The sequence below is a fragment of the Camelus bactrianus genome, chromosome 3, assembly GCF_048773025.1.
Source record: "Camelus bactrianus isolate YW-2024 breed Bactrian camel chromosome 3, ASM4877302v1, whole genome shotgun sequence".
Taxonomy (NCBI): domain Eukaryota; kingdom Metazoa; phylum Chordata; class Mammalia; order Artiodactyla; family Camelidae; genus Camelus; species Camelus bactrianus.
The window spans coordinates 40314270-40331041 of NC_133541.1; the positions used below are offsets into that span (position 1 = coordinate 40314270).

The 16772-nt window shown below is 37.4% G+C and overlaps 1 protein-coding gene across 7 annotated transcripts in view; it reads right to left on the bottom strand.

The window, feature by feature from the left end:
* The window catches only part of PDE4D (phosphodiesterase 4D), a 1348493-nt gene that overhangs the window by 6286 nt on the left and 1325435 nt on the right, over positions 1–16772 (bottom strand). For all 7 annotated transcript variants that reach the window (XM_010966266.3, XM_045525075.2, XM_074358671.1 and 4 more), the window contains 7 exons: positions 10218–10311; positions 8698–8870; positions 8047–8145; positions 6999–7163; positions 5668–5767; positions 1148–1302; positions 141–263 (listed from right to left, as the gene is read on the bottom strand). In XM_010966266.3, the coding sequence (XP_010964568.2) occupies positions 141–263; positions 1148–1302; positions 5668–5767; positions 6999–7163; positions 8047–8145; positions 8698–8870; positions 10218–10311 (909 nt within the window). The remainder of the gene's footprint in view (positions 1–140; positions 264–1147; positions 1303–5667; positions 5768–6998; positions 7164–8046; positions 8146–8697; positions 8871–10217; positions 10312–16772) is intronic.

The window sequence follows — 16772 nt, forward strand, 5'->3', positions numbered from 1 at the left end:
GAAGAATTTTGATAAAGACCCTGCTGATAATTACTAAAATTATAAGCTCGGGGAAAGGAGACAAATCTTACCTAAGCTAGACACAGACACGTGTGTACACACACACATGCACAGACACAGAGCCAAGTCCAGTGTTTTACCTGAATCCTATCAGAGTAATTATCAAGAAGGAGAACTCCGGAACTTGTCACTTTCTTAGTTTCAACCATAGTTTTCAAATCAGCCAGTAGATTCATGTGTTTCGACATGTCTGTGGCAAGTACCTTAAAAGATAAAGAGTATTTTAATAAGTAAAAAAAAAGGCCACAGAAAAAAAGACAGAATTTGCACATGAAAATATCATGGAGAACGTGAGAGGAAACGGAGAAGCACTGTGTCCTCTAACAGCAGTATGTGGAAACCCTGCCCTAGTTCTTGGGGCAGAATCCTTTCCCCTTGGCTGTCAGGGTTCCTGGAAGCCCAGACACACGTGAGTAGGAGAGAGAAGCACAGGGCACTGGAGACCACTTCCACGGCGAAAAACGGGGATGTTTCCGCGGATAAGACATCATCACACGTTTTGAAGTTTTTCTGTTCCCTGGACCAGAAAGTGGTTACCGGGCGATGATGGACTGGTCCGAGGTTGCTCACAGAATACTTCAAGAAATAGCATATTCTGGTTCATTTTTTGCTTATCCAGGACAGTAGTCCCTGCCTTTCTTTGTGTGTACAAAGCTTAGCAGATAAGCTTTTGATAACCAGAGAGTTCCCTGCGTCTCATAATCACTGTGGAGAATGTGCACAGAGAAGAGGAATGTCAGGGCTGTTTCTACATGGCACCTTCTGCTGACAAGAGACCTTCTCCATTTTTTGAATGGAAAAAAATAAATCCATGTTTTGGCCAGCATCCTCTGCTTTTGTTAGTCATCAATGTCTGCCACCAGGTGGGAGGAGTTCAGAAAATAAACCTAACGTGGGGTACACTGTCATGGTTCTTGACTCCAGACTGCGGAGTGGAGCCCCGCGGCCCAGGGTAGGACCAGCCCCTCGGACATAAAGGGCAACGATACTTTGAAATACACAGTTTCTTTTACCTGATACTCATCTCTCTCTTTTTTTTAAACAACATGCATCACAGTTGTCTTTTTTGCTTTTATCAGTTACTTACAATGTCAATGACCATCTTCCTTAATGATTGTCTTTGCTTTTTGGTCAAATTCTGGAAAATGTCACAGTTTTCTTCCTGAAGCAACTTAAAGCCCACGGCCAAATGATGGTTCTCCAGGACCGAAGAATCATTGTACATCAAGGCAAGTTCAGAGTCTTGAAAGAAAGGCAAGAGACAGAAGGTTAGCAAAGCCATTTATTCTCAGTTTATCTTATTGTCCATATTCTGAGACAGCTGGGGTTTAGGAAGCAATTTCCCCTAAACACCTCTGCTGATGTTCCCATCGTGCTATGACGACACCATCTGAGGGAGCAGACTTGTTAATATAATCAGGGATAGAGCCTGCAGTCTTGGAAGTGTCTGATGCTCCTGACTCGTGGCAAGTCAGTTCCCTCTGCGGCTTCAAAGACAAGTTAAACCAGATTATCTTGACCCTCCTCTCCCAATCTGCCACAGGGAGCAACAGACACTCAGCAGAATAAGACATTATTATTCCTACCGTTTGCAACCTGTCCAGAGCATAAGGTGCCGTATTCCTGAGAACTGCGTGCCATCCACCCAACATTTTATTTATAATGTAAGGATCGTGTGATTCAGGATTATTTGTACTCAGGGTACAGGGACATTTAGGAACACATGAACAGTATCAGATGTGTTCACACTCTCACCTATTTTCTTTCATAGGATAGCTTTGAAAGTCAAAGCTTTATTCATTCGTCTACTTCCTTTTCCAAGTATTGTGCGAGTCACAATATAAAAGCATCTTGCCCGCCCCACCTGGGTGCTCACGGCTTCACACAGAGACGGGCGTTTAGCTGCCCACATAACTCCATGGTGAAGGTTCCGCTGCTCCCTCACGACTGTCCTGGACCTGTGTTTGGGCAGCAAGAGATCCCACCTCTTTCCTAGTTTCTGTAAACAGCAGGCTTGGATCTATAAAGTAGTCATTAAAAAAAAAATCGACTGGTGCTTTACTCTGTTTCCACTGAAGTCACTGTAAAGGCTAAAAGCATATGCATTTGATCTTTTTTCTGACTCACATGTGGAAAACATACATTCTTTTCAAAGAAAGAAATAACTAGTAGTAATCAATGACTATTTTAAAGAAGCTAGGGAGAAGAGAGGTTCAAGATATTTCTACTGTGAAATCCTATGATTTTAGGTTTATACATAAAAAAATAACATAGCCCACAAGTATAGCTATAGAGAGCTTACTTTAAAATGAGATTGGTGAAACAGTGTGTGTACGGGTGGCTGGTCCAGCTCCACCTTAATACAGTGGAGTGCCTCTGCTCTTGGACATCAAAAGTCATATACTTTGAACACATAACTAATGTGGGTACATCTTTCCCCCCAAAACCTAGGCATCTTTGCTATAAACAAAAAGATTCATTTTCCAGGTAAAACTTAATGCTATATATATTCTGAAAATGTATTATTTCAGAAAATAAAACTGTGACATGAAATGCTTTTTTTTTTTTATGATAAAGACCCTCCAGCATGTTATATTCAAGGCTTTGTGATGCTATTTACATTTCAAGGATTTATTTACATGTACTGTCCCTGAGAAAGACTTACGCAGCTTCCCACTTGGACTTGCAACTTCTTTAAATCCTATTCAGATTCCCCTAGACCCCTCATTTATAAGCGCTTAACCGACTCTGCCAGGTAGAACTGATCACTCTGTTTCCAAAACCTGCAGCATGTTTACAGTGAGTGTGTATGTCAATAGCATCAAATCATTTGGCGCCTAAAACTAACACAAGGGGAATGATTCATGGAAACGACCATCGCAACTAAGAAGCAGACGTGTGTCAGGCCTAGGAATCAGCCAGGTGAGCCCAGTGGCCCTCCACCAGAGTGAGTTGTACAGCATCCTTAAAATAGGACAGGTGACCTCCCAACCACAGGCTTACAAATCTGATGATTACAAGTCTTTATTACAAGAAGCACCGATTCAACCTTTGGCTTTGGACAAGCCGGCAGCACCAGCTTCAGGGAAAGAGCTGAGAGTGTGCTAGTCCAAGCCACCAACGCTCAATCGGCACACAAAAGAAAGAAGACACAGAAACTTAATGTCTATAAAAAGAGGGTTTACTGTAAACTAAAGAAAATCACACAATTTTGACAGAGCTTTTCATAAAGCTACAAGTCTGCAAGTCATACTACAAGTCGGCAAGTTATTACAAGTTTGCCAGTTACCCTTTGTAGCATGCTGTGAATTTAAAACTTACTTGTGTTATTGGCTACTAAGCCTCTTCTGAGTCCTAAAATAAGATGCGTGCTGGCTTGGTCCCTAGACAAAAGCTTCCCAAGGCAGAAATTCTCATAGTGCCCTGGGGCTCTCATCAACCCTAGGACAATGTTCATCTACCAGGCAATGATGCTGACTCATTCTCTCAGGGATGACACAGCCTCATCACATCTCACCCTCAAGAAAACATGAGCAATCCAAACCTGCTCCGCGACATGTTAACCGCCCCATGTTTCTGAGGTCCCACAAAGCAGGGATCTGCACAATGTCACTGAGTAACAAAATACTTCCAGAAGCAGGCTTAGTATCCTTCCACCTCAGGCAGGTCATCAGCAAAATGACCTTAAACAGACACCCCAGGCCACTGTCCTGTATGTATGATTATCCCCTACAGTTCTCCATTATCTATCTCAGTGTCTCTCAAGAGTTAAAGGGCATGGGATTTATCTGTGGACTGAAAGTGCAGACTCCACAGGTACCCAGATGCCAGCCTAAGCCCATGTGCCCTTAGAAGGTCCACAAGAAAGAATATGAGAGTTGGCTTCATTTTTCTTAAAAAATTTATCAGAGTACCTGGAAGACAGTGACTTTACTATCAATTGTTTTAATTTGTTCTCTAATCTATTCTTAATTCTCATGTTACGATAAGGGAACATACAATATTGTATAAATATAATAGGATGTAAAGAAAACACACAAGTCTGAATTTTGGTGTGATTAATTTTAAAAAGAGCACACCCTGCTTAATGGCAGAAATTGAAACAAATGTGTATGTATTTGTTAAAAATCTATAAAATTAAGAACATAGCAAGACATACATAAAATTAAAACAAGAAGGATCAGGCTAGGATAATGAAAAATTGACAGTGTACACTTTACTGTACAATCTCCCTGCTCATCACAGAAAGGACCCAGTCGACCCTAACCGACGACACGACAGAAATCCATGCAGCTGCATCTAACGTGTATCAGGATTTATGTGTCAGTATATAGTAATGTTTTGATGACTCCTGAAAGCGCTCCATTATAGGTTCTCGTAAGGTAACTGAAGCAGGAAATGTTACCCTGTGTAATTGTAGATAAGTAAGTTCGTAAACCAAACTTCTGAAATACAGTGACTAACCGCACATTTTCAAAAATCCATGACTTTCCCAACCCTCCTATACCTGAGTGAGTCACTGAAGTGCATTCTGTTATACAGTAGTCCAGAGGCTATGAAAGGATTTAAAAATAGATAAATAATCCAAAAGACCTGAGTAAAATCTCTCAAAGCAAGGCTGTATTTAAATGCTCCCTCTAACTCCTGAGCTGCAGCCACGGGTTCGAAGCGGATGGTAAAGGCACAGACACTGCTGGCGCTAGGCTGATGTGGGCCAGGAGAAGGCTGTTATCCACAACTCAGGGCACAAAGGGAAAGGCAGAGCTGAACAGATAGGGCAAAAAATTCACAATGTTGCACTTTATGTTTTCATATATAAAAGTGACTTTATAACATTAATGAACCATGATGGGGGGTGGAATTCCACATTTAATTTACTCACCAATTAACTTCAAGTACAGAAAGAATAGAATTTCTGTAAAACTAAACCTCTTTGCAAAAGCACAACAGCTCTGAGCACCACTAATCCTCCCTGCAGAGGCTCTCTGTGCAGCTGTGCGTCAGAGCAGGTGGCCCGCACTCAGCAGTCTCTACCAGCGCTTATATTTCTGAATTCAGCGATGACTTACTTTATGAAATGTCACCAGTGAGGAAAAAATTGATGGGTAGAAAATACTAAATAAAAAGAGATAGTAAGTCAAAAGAGAAGTTCCCGATGCCCTTAGTAGGAGATTTCAAAAGGATAGGAGAGGGCTGGGCGTGCCAATGGAAGGGAAAGAGGAATCATGACCTGTGAAGAGCCTACATAAATGAGGGATTTAACATTAATTCTGATAACTTCTTGTATTTAAAACTTTAGGGGCAACATCACTATCTAAATCTTTCTTCAAGCCTTCACTTTCAACTGCCCTTGTCCACTAACATGGTCATATATTATTTCTAAAACATGCTGGAATACATGTTTTTCAAACATCTTATGCCTGATGGGACAGAACAATAATTTTTAGGGCTATATCACATTAACAGATACTGTCGCTGAAACACCTATTTACACATCTCGAAAGAACATTATGTCTCTGGAAACATCCCAAGTTGATAAAGACCCTCAGTCATTCTAAGATGTACCAAGGGAAATTTTTTCTGCAAAAATAAATGAACTTCACTTACTTGTATTAATCAGAAACTGATTGGACACACCAGGATGATCGACATCATGTATTGCGCTGGCAAAAATTGCTGCAAGAATCTCCAAATCTGTAAACACAGCCTGAAAAATCAGACAGCATAACATTACAGTTCTATGATAATATGGATGAAAGGTATATACAAATGGGAAATTACTCCCTAGAGTCTGGAAAACAAAGTGAAGCTTCAAAATATATTATCATAACATGTCAGGAAGGGAGTCTTTTAGATAATGAGTTACTCATGGACTTTTTAAGTATAGTCTTGGAGGAAATATTTTATCTGATTTTATTTTAGCTCATGATCAAACCTTTTCCATGGCTTAGATTTTTTTCTAAAACATTACAAAAAGAGTGTCTGCAATTTTTTACAGAAAATAATAACTTATTTTAAAAGTATCTTAAAAGTATTTAAGATGTTTAAGGATATTCCGAAATCCTTTTTTTTTTAAAAGTGTACTTTTTAAGCGTACGTAAAAGTAATGACATGAGCAAGTCTCTTCTTTCATTCAGATCAGGGAATCTCAACTTCAGCAAAACTGACATTTGGGGCCAGATAATTCTTTGTTGTGGGAGGCTATCCTGTGTATTATAGGATTTTTAGCAGGATCCCTGGCCTCTACCCATGAGATGCCAGTAGCATGTACTCCCCTGTTGTGACAGCCAAAAATGTCCCCACGTATTTCCAAATGTCCCAGGGGGAAGGGAGGAGCAGGAGTGAAAGAGGAAAATCACCCTGAGTTGAGAACCTCTCACTCAATCGATGCGGTATTAACACAATTTTATAACGAAACAATCTGAAGTATAAAATATATTAGCAAAAGAGAATTGTTCCCCCAAATGGTTAAGGACATCAAATGGCTTTAATAAACATTTAATGAAACAACCTCATAGGATTTGGTACCATTAAAGATAATAAAAATCTATGAAAAATATCAATGCATTGCTTCTATTTTATAAAATAATCATCTTTGAATGATAAATGAGGAAGTCATCAGACTAAATTAAAAAAACAAAACACAAACCCTAACTAACCCAAACTGAGTAAGCCAGATATGCTTTATGGGACGTCTACTAGATGATTTCAGAGAAGGGGTATCACAGATGAATCCCTAAATCCCTGACCAGTTATCACAGACCAAACTCATCAAAGACACGACTGTTTACTTTCCACAATGACATTTTCCCCCTCTACCTCAATATATTTCCAATGAAGCCAATTATTGTTTGCCCTGTGCACCCTTCAGTATAAACGCTGAAGAAACCGCTATGAGTGGCAAGTTAGTGTTCTCAAAGGTTAGAGACCAGCTTTACCTCCAGAGCAGGTGTGGATAACAGCACGTGTGTGGACTGCACAACGTCTGCAGCATGAATGTTATTGTGGTAGGCCACGTCAGCATGGTAATGATCTTCCAGGGTCATAAGGTATGTAATTAAAGTGTCTACTGGAATTTTAAATGTTTTCAATAAATCCCGTTCCTGCAGGAAAAGAAATCCTCCTTTTAACATTTTGTCCTTATGTGAAAGATTTCCCGTCCAGTGTGTTAACAACAAAAACACCACACCCAGTGTTGCCCATGAATAACCCAAAATGGAAACAGCACTCTCTCAATGTCTAGTGAGGACAATGAAAACCTTTGGGGCCATCCAGGGACTTCAGGGACAAAACCAGTGTTGAACTGTCCTTCTGGAGTCCAGCAACGCTTTACCGAAGATGTAGAGAGTCTGGAAGGAGCTGCCAACTATTAGAATGTCTGTGTCCGGTGATCATGAAGGCAGCTCAAGTCCAGCACCACCGACTCAACCGTTGGATCAAAGCACGGGAGACACAACATCCTCTCTAGGGCTACAGCTGCCCCCTCCAGCCCCAGAGTATCTCCAGCCTCCACCTCTCACACAGAGCCTAACCCCATGCTGGGGCAAAACCTTGACATGAGTGAGAAACCTACCAGAAGAAGAGAGCGGTACACAAGACGGTGACTGAAGAAATTACATTCTAAGGTTAGTCAGCAAGGGGCTGATTGAATTCTTAAAGTGAGCACTCCCTTCTCTATAAAGGTCAGGGTCATGTGGGTGATTTTTAAACTATTACTTTAATGCGTTGCTTCATTCTGCCCCATCACATCTCTGTCTTAAATGGAAAAAAAAAAACACAACAAACCACGGTTGTTTTGTTTGTGTTTTACCCCGACTCCAACTTTTCTGTATCCTTCCTTCCCCTTGGTAAAGGGGCAAATGAGAAAAAAGTATCAAAATAAGTAAAAGAGGGTGAGCAGTGAAGGAGATAAAATACATGCACATGTCACAGACTGGACATTACGTCATCAAGTAAAGGAGAGGTGACAGAACTTAATGGCATTACCTGAAAAATGGTGTGCATGATAACAGTCAGAGGCCGGTTACCGGACAACTCCGCTATTCTGAAAACGTGAAGACCCCATTTGTTCACATCTTCTAGTTCCTGGGGTTAAGGGAGGACAGAACAAATTTGAATGCAGAAGTAGAATATGAAACCATGAACACAGTCATTTAAAAATTACTGACTTTACTGAAAAGACTGTTAGGTTTTTAAAATATGATTCATTTTAAATGTACGGATATATCATGTAAGTACAAACTTTAGGGAATTCATTTAAACATACTAAAAACTGAATGGTGTGCTTAGCTTTACGCCTCTGACAATACAACACATTTACAGCCTTGAAATACCGATCTCGAGGTATCTCTTCAATAGTTAAAACCTATTCTCAAAAATCTTAACTATTCTCCTGGAAGATTTCTAACCGTTTAAGGTCAATCAAATTTAGATGTAAAATAAAGAATGCCAAACCACCTGTCTAAATCCACATAGTAATAAAACTCAAGGGATTTAGAAAAAGCCTTATAAAGTGCTTTCCCATCTTCTAAGGTGGGGGAGGGGGACTACAAGTTAATGAACTTTCCCGTCTATTTAAAAGAGAAAGAATCAAAGTTCACTGCATACTTCTGATCATGACGCTTGAAATCATCTTACCTTGGCAAGGACGTCTTCTTGCTCAGTTTTGACCCCAAACCTCGGGATGCTGGAATTAGTCAGACTGGAGCTGTGCATCAACTTCTTGACCCCGCTGATCTGAGACATTGGCCTTTTCTTTTTCTCCTTTTCCTTCTGAGTCGGAGAAGGAATTTCCACTTCATGTTGCTTATCTTAAAAATTTAGAAAGTGTTCTACATTTACTATTAATTCTACCTGTTTTTTTTTTTAATCATAACAAGCATAACTGGACAAGTTTTAATTGATCATTATAATTCTAGGAAATATTTCCAAGTAAAACTCCTTTTAGAGAAGTTGAGTATTTACGATTTGATGTGGACTTAATTTGACAGTCTCAAACACAAAATTAAGCAAATAAGTAATTAACATCAAATATATTCAGTGGTTGCATCTTTGAATGTCTCAAGACAATTTTCTTGAAAAACTTATGATGGCAGACTTGGAAAAGACAAAAAACATTGGTTATTTCCATTGTTCACCAACTCCACTGCTATCTGAAAACCACTTACAGTGGCAGGAAAACTGCTCCTGCCAAGTAAGAACTCCAGTTTCAATACCTACTTTGAAATGGTAGAAACTTCATGCACAAATATAAAAACAGCAGTGTGTGAACCTCACAGCTTACTGAAATGGGTCCTACGGGGGGAGCAGACAAGGCATGCCTGAATGCCTACGGTTGCTCCTGCAAGTTTACATTTTCTATACGATACTGAGATAGGGGTAAGATGTAACAAGAATCTCCAGTGTTATCAGATAAGTGAATATCAGACTCACAAAAGGTAATTGCGGTTTTCAAAGACACAGGATGTCCCAGTATGCTCATCCACTACTTCAAGGCAGCGAGCTCCTCTACCTCACCCTTGCACATAGTGTGGGTTCAATAAATGTCTGCTTAGTGAATGTGCTAATTAGATATTAACTGCAGTTTTGTTTTGAAAGTAAATTCAGATCAAGGATATGTTCAAGTTACAGATTTTTGCTTACTGAATTTTCTTTCTGTGGATGGAGGGTGGGGTGGGCGTGTCCCAGTACACCATACTCTCAGCTAGCTCTCCTTTAGCTTGTGTTGTATCTACCTGCCTCTCCAGTTATCACACAAGGTGTCCATTAGACTATCAACTCGCTGAGTTTAGGGACCATTTCTAACCAATCATTAAATACCAAGTGCCCAGCAACGGCTGGAACTTAACAAGCATTTGTTGGATGCATGAACAGATCTCTCTATAAAATATACTTTACAGTTGAGTACTTTGGAAAAATGGGCAATACACAACTTTAATTCAGAGAATCCTTAAAGTTCTGAATAAAAGTAAAAGATAATAAATGTACAGTGTCACCTAAGGTTCTAAAGCTTAGAGGCTCAAATTATTCATACAATGAATGAAAATGAATAGAATTCTTTATTCTTGTTTGATTTCCAAAATGAGTTTGCATCTCAATCCACCTCCAAATACAAACAACTCAAAATTTAAAAACTGCATTTAAATTGTTATTCTCACCTAAGAATGTGTTTGATATATACTCTGACACTTGATTTCCAGACCGACTCATTTCAGAGAGATGGGTGAGCTCCCGATTAAGCATCCTTTTAAACTGAAAAAAACAGAAAGATAAAATGAAATAACAGAAGGGGAAAGTCGAAGTGAAATAACATAAGCATATGTGAAGATACAGAAAATACACCAAAGAATTTTTAACCTGTCCTGACACTTTAGATCAGAGCCATCGAACAGAACTTTATGCAATGATGAAAAAATTTGTAATTTCTGCTGTCCATTACAGTAACCACTAGCACGTGGCCGTCAGCCACTTAAAATGTGGCTAATGCAAGTGAGAAGCTGAATTTGAAATTTTATTAAATTTTAATTAATTTAACTTCAATAGTTACATGTAGCTGGGGTCTACCATATTGGACAGCACAGATTTAGACACTCAAGGAACACATTAAGCATAAAAAAAAACATGTATTATCAGTACTTACAAAACAGAAAAAAAAAGAATTTATAAACACATAAAAGGGTTGCCACACAATAAAACATGGTATGTTTTTATCAATTAACTTGTCATGAGCAGAAATGAATATGTATACTGCATAGAGGTTACAATGTAGTCTTCTCCTTCCAAAGCAAAACTGGATAGATTTATCTGAGTATCCTACCAGAACTCTGGAGAAAATATTTGAATAGATACTATATGTTTCCTTTAAAAACTGTTTTTTAACTAGGGATTTATTGGTTCTCAACATCTACAGAATTTACCAATCCATTTCCCTCAGTCCCATAAATACAACTGGAAATTGACCTGTTCAATTGAAACTTCAGTTTACTCTACTGGTGCCATGGTGCCTGTTTTATCAAAGAAACCCTGGAATTTATCTACCACCACCATGTGACATTATCACAATCCAGAATTCTTAAGGATGTTATGCTTTCCCAACTATCAACTGCTTCTTAATGTATCTTCCTTTGAATCCCAAAATAACCCAAAGAGGCCTTTAATATACCTTAAAATTTCTCTTATCCTCCCTAAACAATGAATTTTTCTATATATTGAGCAACTATTAGATTCTTGATCCAAGAAAGTCGTATTTTACTCCAATATTTAGTTGCCTTTAAAATTTTGATTTACACCATAAAGCCTCACTTAAGTATGAGGGAAAGAGAGTACTGAATCCGTCATTTAGTAATGTTTGAAATGTAATTCTAACTCAGTATTTAATTAGTTTATTAGAATTTTAAAAAAATCTTGATTCTCTGGGTAGTTCATACCAAAGTGTTCTAACTCAAGATAATCTGGCAAATTGCTTCCAGAGTTAATTTTATTGACCGTTCAGATTAGGTATAAGAATTCATCATGGTAAAGCACTGAGGGAAATCAATAAAATATTTCAGTTGACTGTTGGATACAAGAAATGGGTACTAGCATTCCCCTAGAGTCAAAACTGAAGACCTGGCTATCGCCAGTAACAAATTCCTCTGGTTGTTAATTTACAGGTTGAGGGAGCTTATCCTCAAACCAGAACACAAAGTTCCCTTTCTTTGTGTTTTTTTAATAACTTACTTTGATTATAAAATGCACAGGTGATACAGAAAATCTAGAAAGCTATATATAAAAAATTAGAACTCATATATATCCCCACTGTCCCACTGCTAATAATCACATAAAATTAGCTATATTTCCTTCTATGCCTTTTTTTCCATCTGTGTGTGTGTGTGTGTGTGTGTGTGTATGTGTGTGTATGTGTATATAAAAAATATGTATTTGTTGAAGTATAGTTGACTTAACTGAGTTATTATGAGGTTCAGGTGTACAACACAGTGATTCAATAGCTTTACAGATTCTGCATCATACAAATTTATATAATATTATTGACTATATTCTCTGTGCTGTACATTACATTCTGTGGGAGATATATATAAATAGTGGACTATTACTCAGCCATAAAAAAGAATGGAATCTTGCCATTTGTGATAACATGGATGGACCTGGAGGGTACTAAGCTAAGTGAAATAAGTCAGAGAAAGACAAACAATGTACAATTTCACTTACATGTGGAATCTAAGAAGCAAGTGATCAAATATAACAAAACAGAAACAGACTCACAGATACAGAAAAACCAGTGGTTGCCAGACTTGGGGTGGGGGATAAGGGATGGACAAACCAGGAGAAGGGGATTAAGAGGTACAAACAACCAGTTATAAAATAAGTAAGTCATAGGGATATATGTATATTTTTAAAATCAGTATCATGCAGTCTACAGAACATGGGTTGTTGCTTAGTTTCACTGAACATTATATATTAGGACCTGCTGGGGAAAAAATAAAATTTGGAACCTCCTAAGAATATTCATGAAGACATTCCCAATAGTGTTCAAAACAATTTCTGTCCATCTTCTATACAGTATTTTCTTGAGCAAATTATAGGCAATCAACTATGAATCCATTAGATCACTTAACTTGCACTGGCATAGAGAAGGTGATCAACATTACTTGTGTTCTGTCTCCCAGTTCCCTGGGCCTTTTATCTTGACAGCTGATTTTCACAATGGCAGAACAAATGGATGACAGATCTAACTACACTCATGCCTACACAAAATATGTATCCAAATATCTATCTCCCCTACCAATTCCAAAAAATAATTTAGGGTATTATTCATATAGGAAATGGTCACCATACTTCAAAAATATACCAATAATACCATGCATAAGGTAAGTAAATCTTGTTTAACAAATGACACTTACTCTTGGAAAAAAATCTACTCTTTAGGCAAAATATAATCAAAAGAGAATCTGCTAAACATCTCAAACATATATTTAATGAAGTATTTCTTTGACCTAAAACTATCCATGTGCTATGAGATAAAAGTTGCTATTAAGTACTGCCTGGTCATGACAAAGTCCTTTCTTAAAAGATGGAGGAATAGGTAAGGCTTTCAGCCACTCCTAGCCTTTCCTCAGTCTGATACAGGAACCACTGTATTCACCTACCCTCCATGCATTTCTCTCAATTTAACTAAAAAATGATGCAACCTCGATGGGGGGGGGGTGCAACTGGAAAAGTTAGATAGGAACTGAGTTTTTCTACAGAGCTACCTTCTAACTTGTGAGCAACCTGGTATGAGGAATATGTTGCTCTGTGCCCAAGGAGAAAAACTGCATGGGATCTGCAGATACACTGCATACATTACTGGATTTATCTGGAACAATACAAAGAACGAGGTGTAATTTTCCTGGCAGTTGGATTATACAACTCATCAAAATAGCCAATTAGTATAGATAACTAAGGCAAAAAAATGCCAGTGAAAGGGATCTACTGTACAGATAGATAACTGACAGATTATAGTCCACTGATTATGTCTGCATCATATACATCCATTCCTAGACAACCCTTCTGCCTTTGTTCAAAACCCAAAAGCCTGGGTGGAGAAACCCTTTATCACACACCTATCTCCATCCCAAGACTTGTAAGGGGCTCCAAGGAACTCAACATTTCCTTTCAACATAATTAGATGAGACAATATTTTAAGCAGTCCTCTTTCTTCCTAAGAGTATAGGAGATTTCCTAAAGGCAATTTTCAGATAGTCCGTTAAGTAATAACACAAAAACATTTTCTAAAAGGAATTAAAATTGCTTCCCTTTGTTTTTGCTGTTGATATAAAATGTACAGTCCAGGGAAGCTAAATTAATAACCACAAAAATTACCATCAGTGCTTTCTCAATGATAGTTGATTTTACAATTGGGTTTTGGATTTGCATAGCTGGATGTGCTAAAGAACTAGCTAAACCATTCAACAGTCATTTTTAAATGAAAGTAAGTGGAATTTCTCTCATTTTAAGATAACTGCATACCATTTATTACGGTAACTATAAACACTGCCATGAGGGGAAAATGATCAGAAAAAACAATAAAATGTTCTTATCTTAGAACAGTTATAGGTTTTCAATTTACAGGTTTAGAAGAGACAAAATATAGAACTGCTTTTTAACAGAACTGGTTGCAAAGCTGCAGAACAATTTAATTGAGCACTTAGATATTTTTTAAGGTGACCTCTAAAGATTTTCTGTTGATGAGTTATTCTGATTGTCTTTGGTCTAAACAGTCTAAAATAACATATAATTATTGTTGCAACAAAGGAAAAAAAGAGGAAGATTTTTCTAAGTGAATGCTTTCAAATCCTTTGTTCTCATCATGCATCAGAATGTCTTTGTGCAGCAAATTTAAAGCATAAAGGAAAGTGAAAATGCAGTTGAACTGAATACTGTATATTGCTTTTTAAACTACAGTTTTCCAATTTATGTTCTATCTACATTTAACACTGTTGAGGAAGCAAAATTAAGTAATAAAATTAAAGTATTCTTGAATGTAATCCCTGTACTTCTGCACTCATGCCAATGTGCTACTAGGTACAGTATAAATCCTCTATAATTAAGAAGGTGATTAAGGTCAAACATTAAGTAAATGCTTATTTTCCCCCCAAAATAATCTGGTAAAAATCATTTGAATATGCTGCACTATGATACACTACAAGTTCAATGTATATCAGCATTGAAAGCTAAAATAAACACTGCATTAGCTGTTTAATAATAAATCTTTCAAAATACACAACAAAACTAAGTACACTTATATTTGTCATTTCCAAGTGTGTTTTTAGCAATATAATATTAAAACATAAACAAAATGTCCAGCAAATTTTTTTGCAAAAAGCATTATAATTCTGTATTTAGATTCCTGGAGGTATTACTCATAATCAATTACACACATGTGAAGCCCTTCAAAAAGGTATCAAATACAAGCTGTCTAAGAAATGAATTCTGGGGGAGCTGGGAGAGATCCTTTATTATTCTCTACATTTTTCTGTACTTAAAAAAAATTTAAGCCAAGAAATGGTAGCAAAATTCAAATACTGAAAATTAAAAATTTTAGATCATCTAGCTTTAAAGAAAGGTGAGGAATCATAACTATTCGGACAACTAATAATGAAATAAGTTTTCTTAGAATGCAAGTAAATCTCACAGGAAAGAGGAAATTTTCTTTTAAGAAGAAACAAAGAAAATGAAAAGCATTTCAATCTGAGAGCCCATCAAGTAATGGAAAAGGATTCTTTTAAAATGTGTATTGTGACCTGCTCAAATATCCAAAATAAATTCCAATTTCTGAAATGATGCTTCATTTAGGACTGAAAGAGGTTTTTCTACCTCCTGCTTCTTGTTATACAATATATAGGATCTCCAGGTTAGCACTACCACAAGGCATGCAAGAAGCTTGCCAAGCAGGAACACAATCTTATTAAACACAGTGTACTAATTCATTTTTTGAGATTAACAAATATAGCAGTATCATATAAATTTAATAAATTTATGTCTTCCAGTTTTACAAATAGATAATCAAGTGTTCATTTTAATAAGATACCCTCTAAAATGTCAAGTAATGTCAATTTTGATGTCATCTAGATTTTTATATCCAAAGGTGAAAAAAATACTCCTCACCAGGTAAGAGTAGTGCAGATTTAGAAAGAGCCACCAATTAATTTTTATAAACTTTAAGTGCTACATACTAATTGGAACCCATATATCAGTATAAATAATTTAGCCCAATAATTTATTTCCAATGAATTTCTTCAATTACCTTGATACTGAAAAGCACAACTCAAATCTATACCACATGACAAACAGAAAAAACGCTGAGCATTAAGAAGCTATTTTAACATGCAAATGACAACTAATAAAAGTTAAACAATTTCTCCTGATCTTAACCGCTAAAAACACACATTCCTTCTGTAGTTCATGTCTAAGCAAAACAAAAGATTGCCTAAAAAGCTTAATTTCATTGTAATTTATTAAAATTATCAGTTATGAAATCAGAGTAACCAGGAGTTTACAAAGGCTAGATAAATCTTACCTTTATGTAGCCCCAAGATACTGACAGTAAATAGTTTGCTTCAGGCATTTTTGATTGATTATATAGAAAGACAGTAAGTTCTAAAATATGTCTATCTTCAAAACCTTTATACTTTTGACAATCTCCACAAGCCACGGAGTGTGTAGGTTTTTAAAGATTTTTGGTAATTAAGTATACATAAGAAAGCCTCGCATTAGATTCCATCCAGCCGGCTTCCCACTGAATACATGCCATTTGTAAAACTCCAGAATGCAACAGAATTCAACCTCTATTCTGAATAAAGAAAATTCATGTGATAAAGAAACATCTAAAGATCTAAGGGTCTGCATCTTTCTCTCCTTGAGCTCCAGGGCTTAATGAATAATGTATGTCAAGATGCTTAGCTGCAAGAAAGACTAGTTCTGTCAAAAGCTACCAAATAAGGAACTGCAGGGAAGCCGGGGAAGAGTGACAAGAAACCCCTCCCATAAAATCCCAACTATGCACCAATCACACTGCGTCCCTGGGTCTATCAGGGCAGGGGGCGTGGACTAGGTTCAGGCTGCTTTGTGATTGGTTGGCAAGGGCGAACCTCTAGGGAGGAGGTTTTCCTGCTCACCTCTGGTAAACGCCATTTAAAGACGGTATCCCTACAGCTGAGGCCACCCATGAAAAG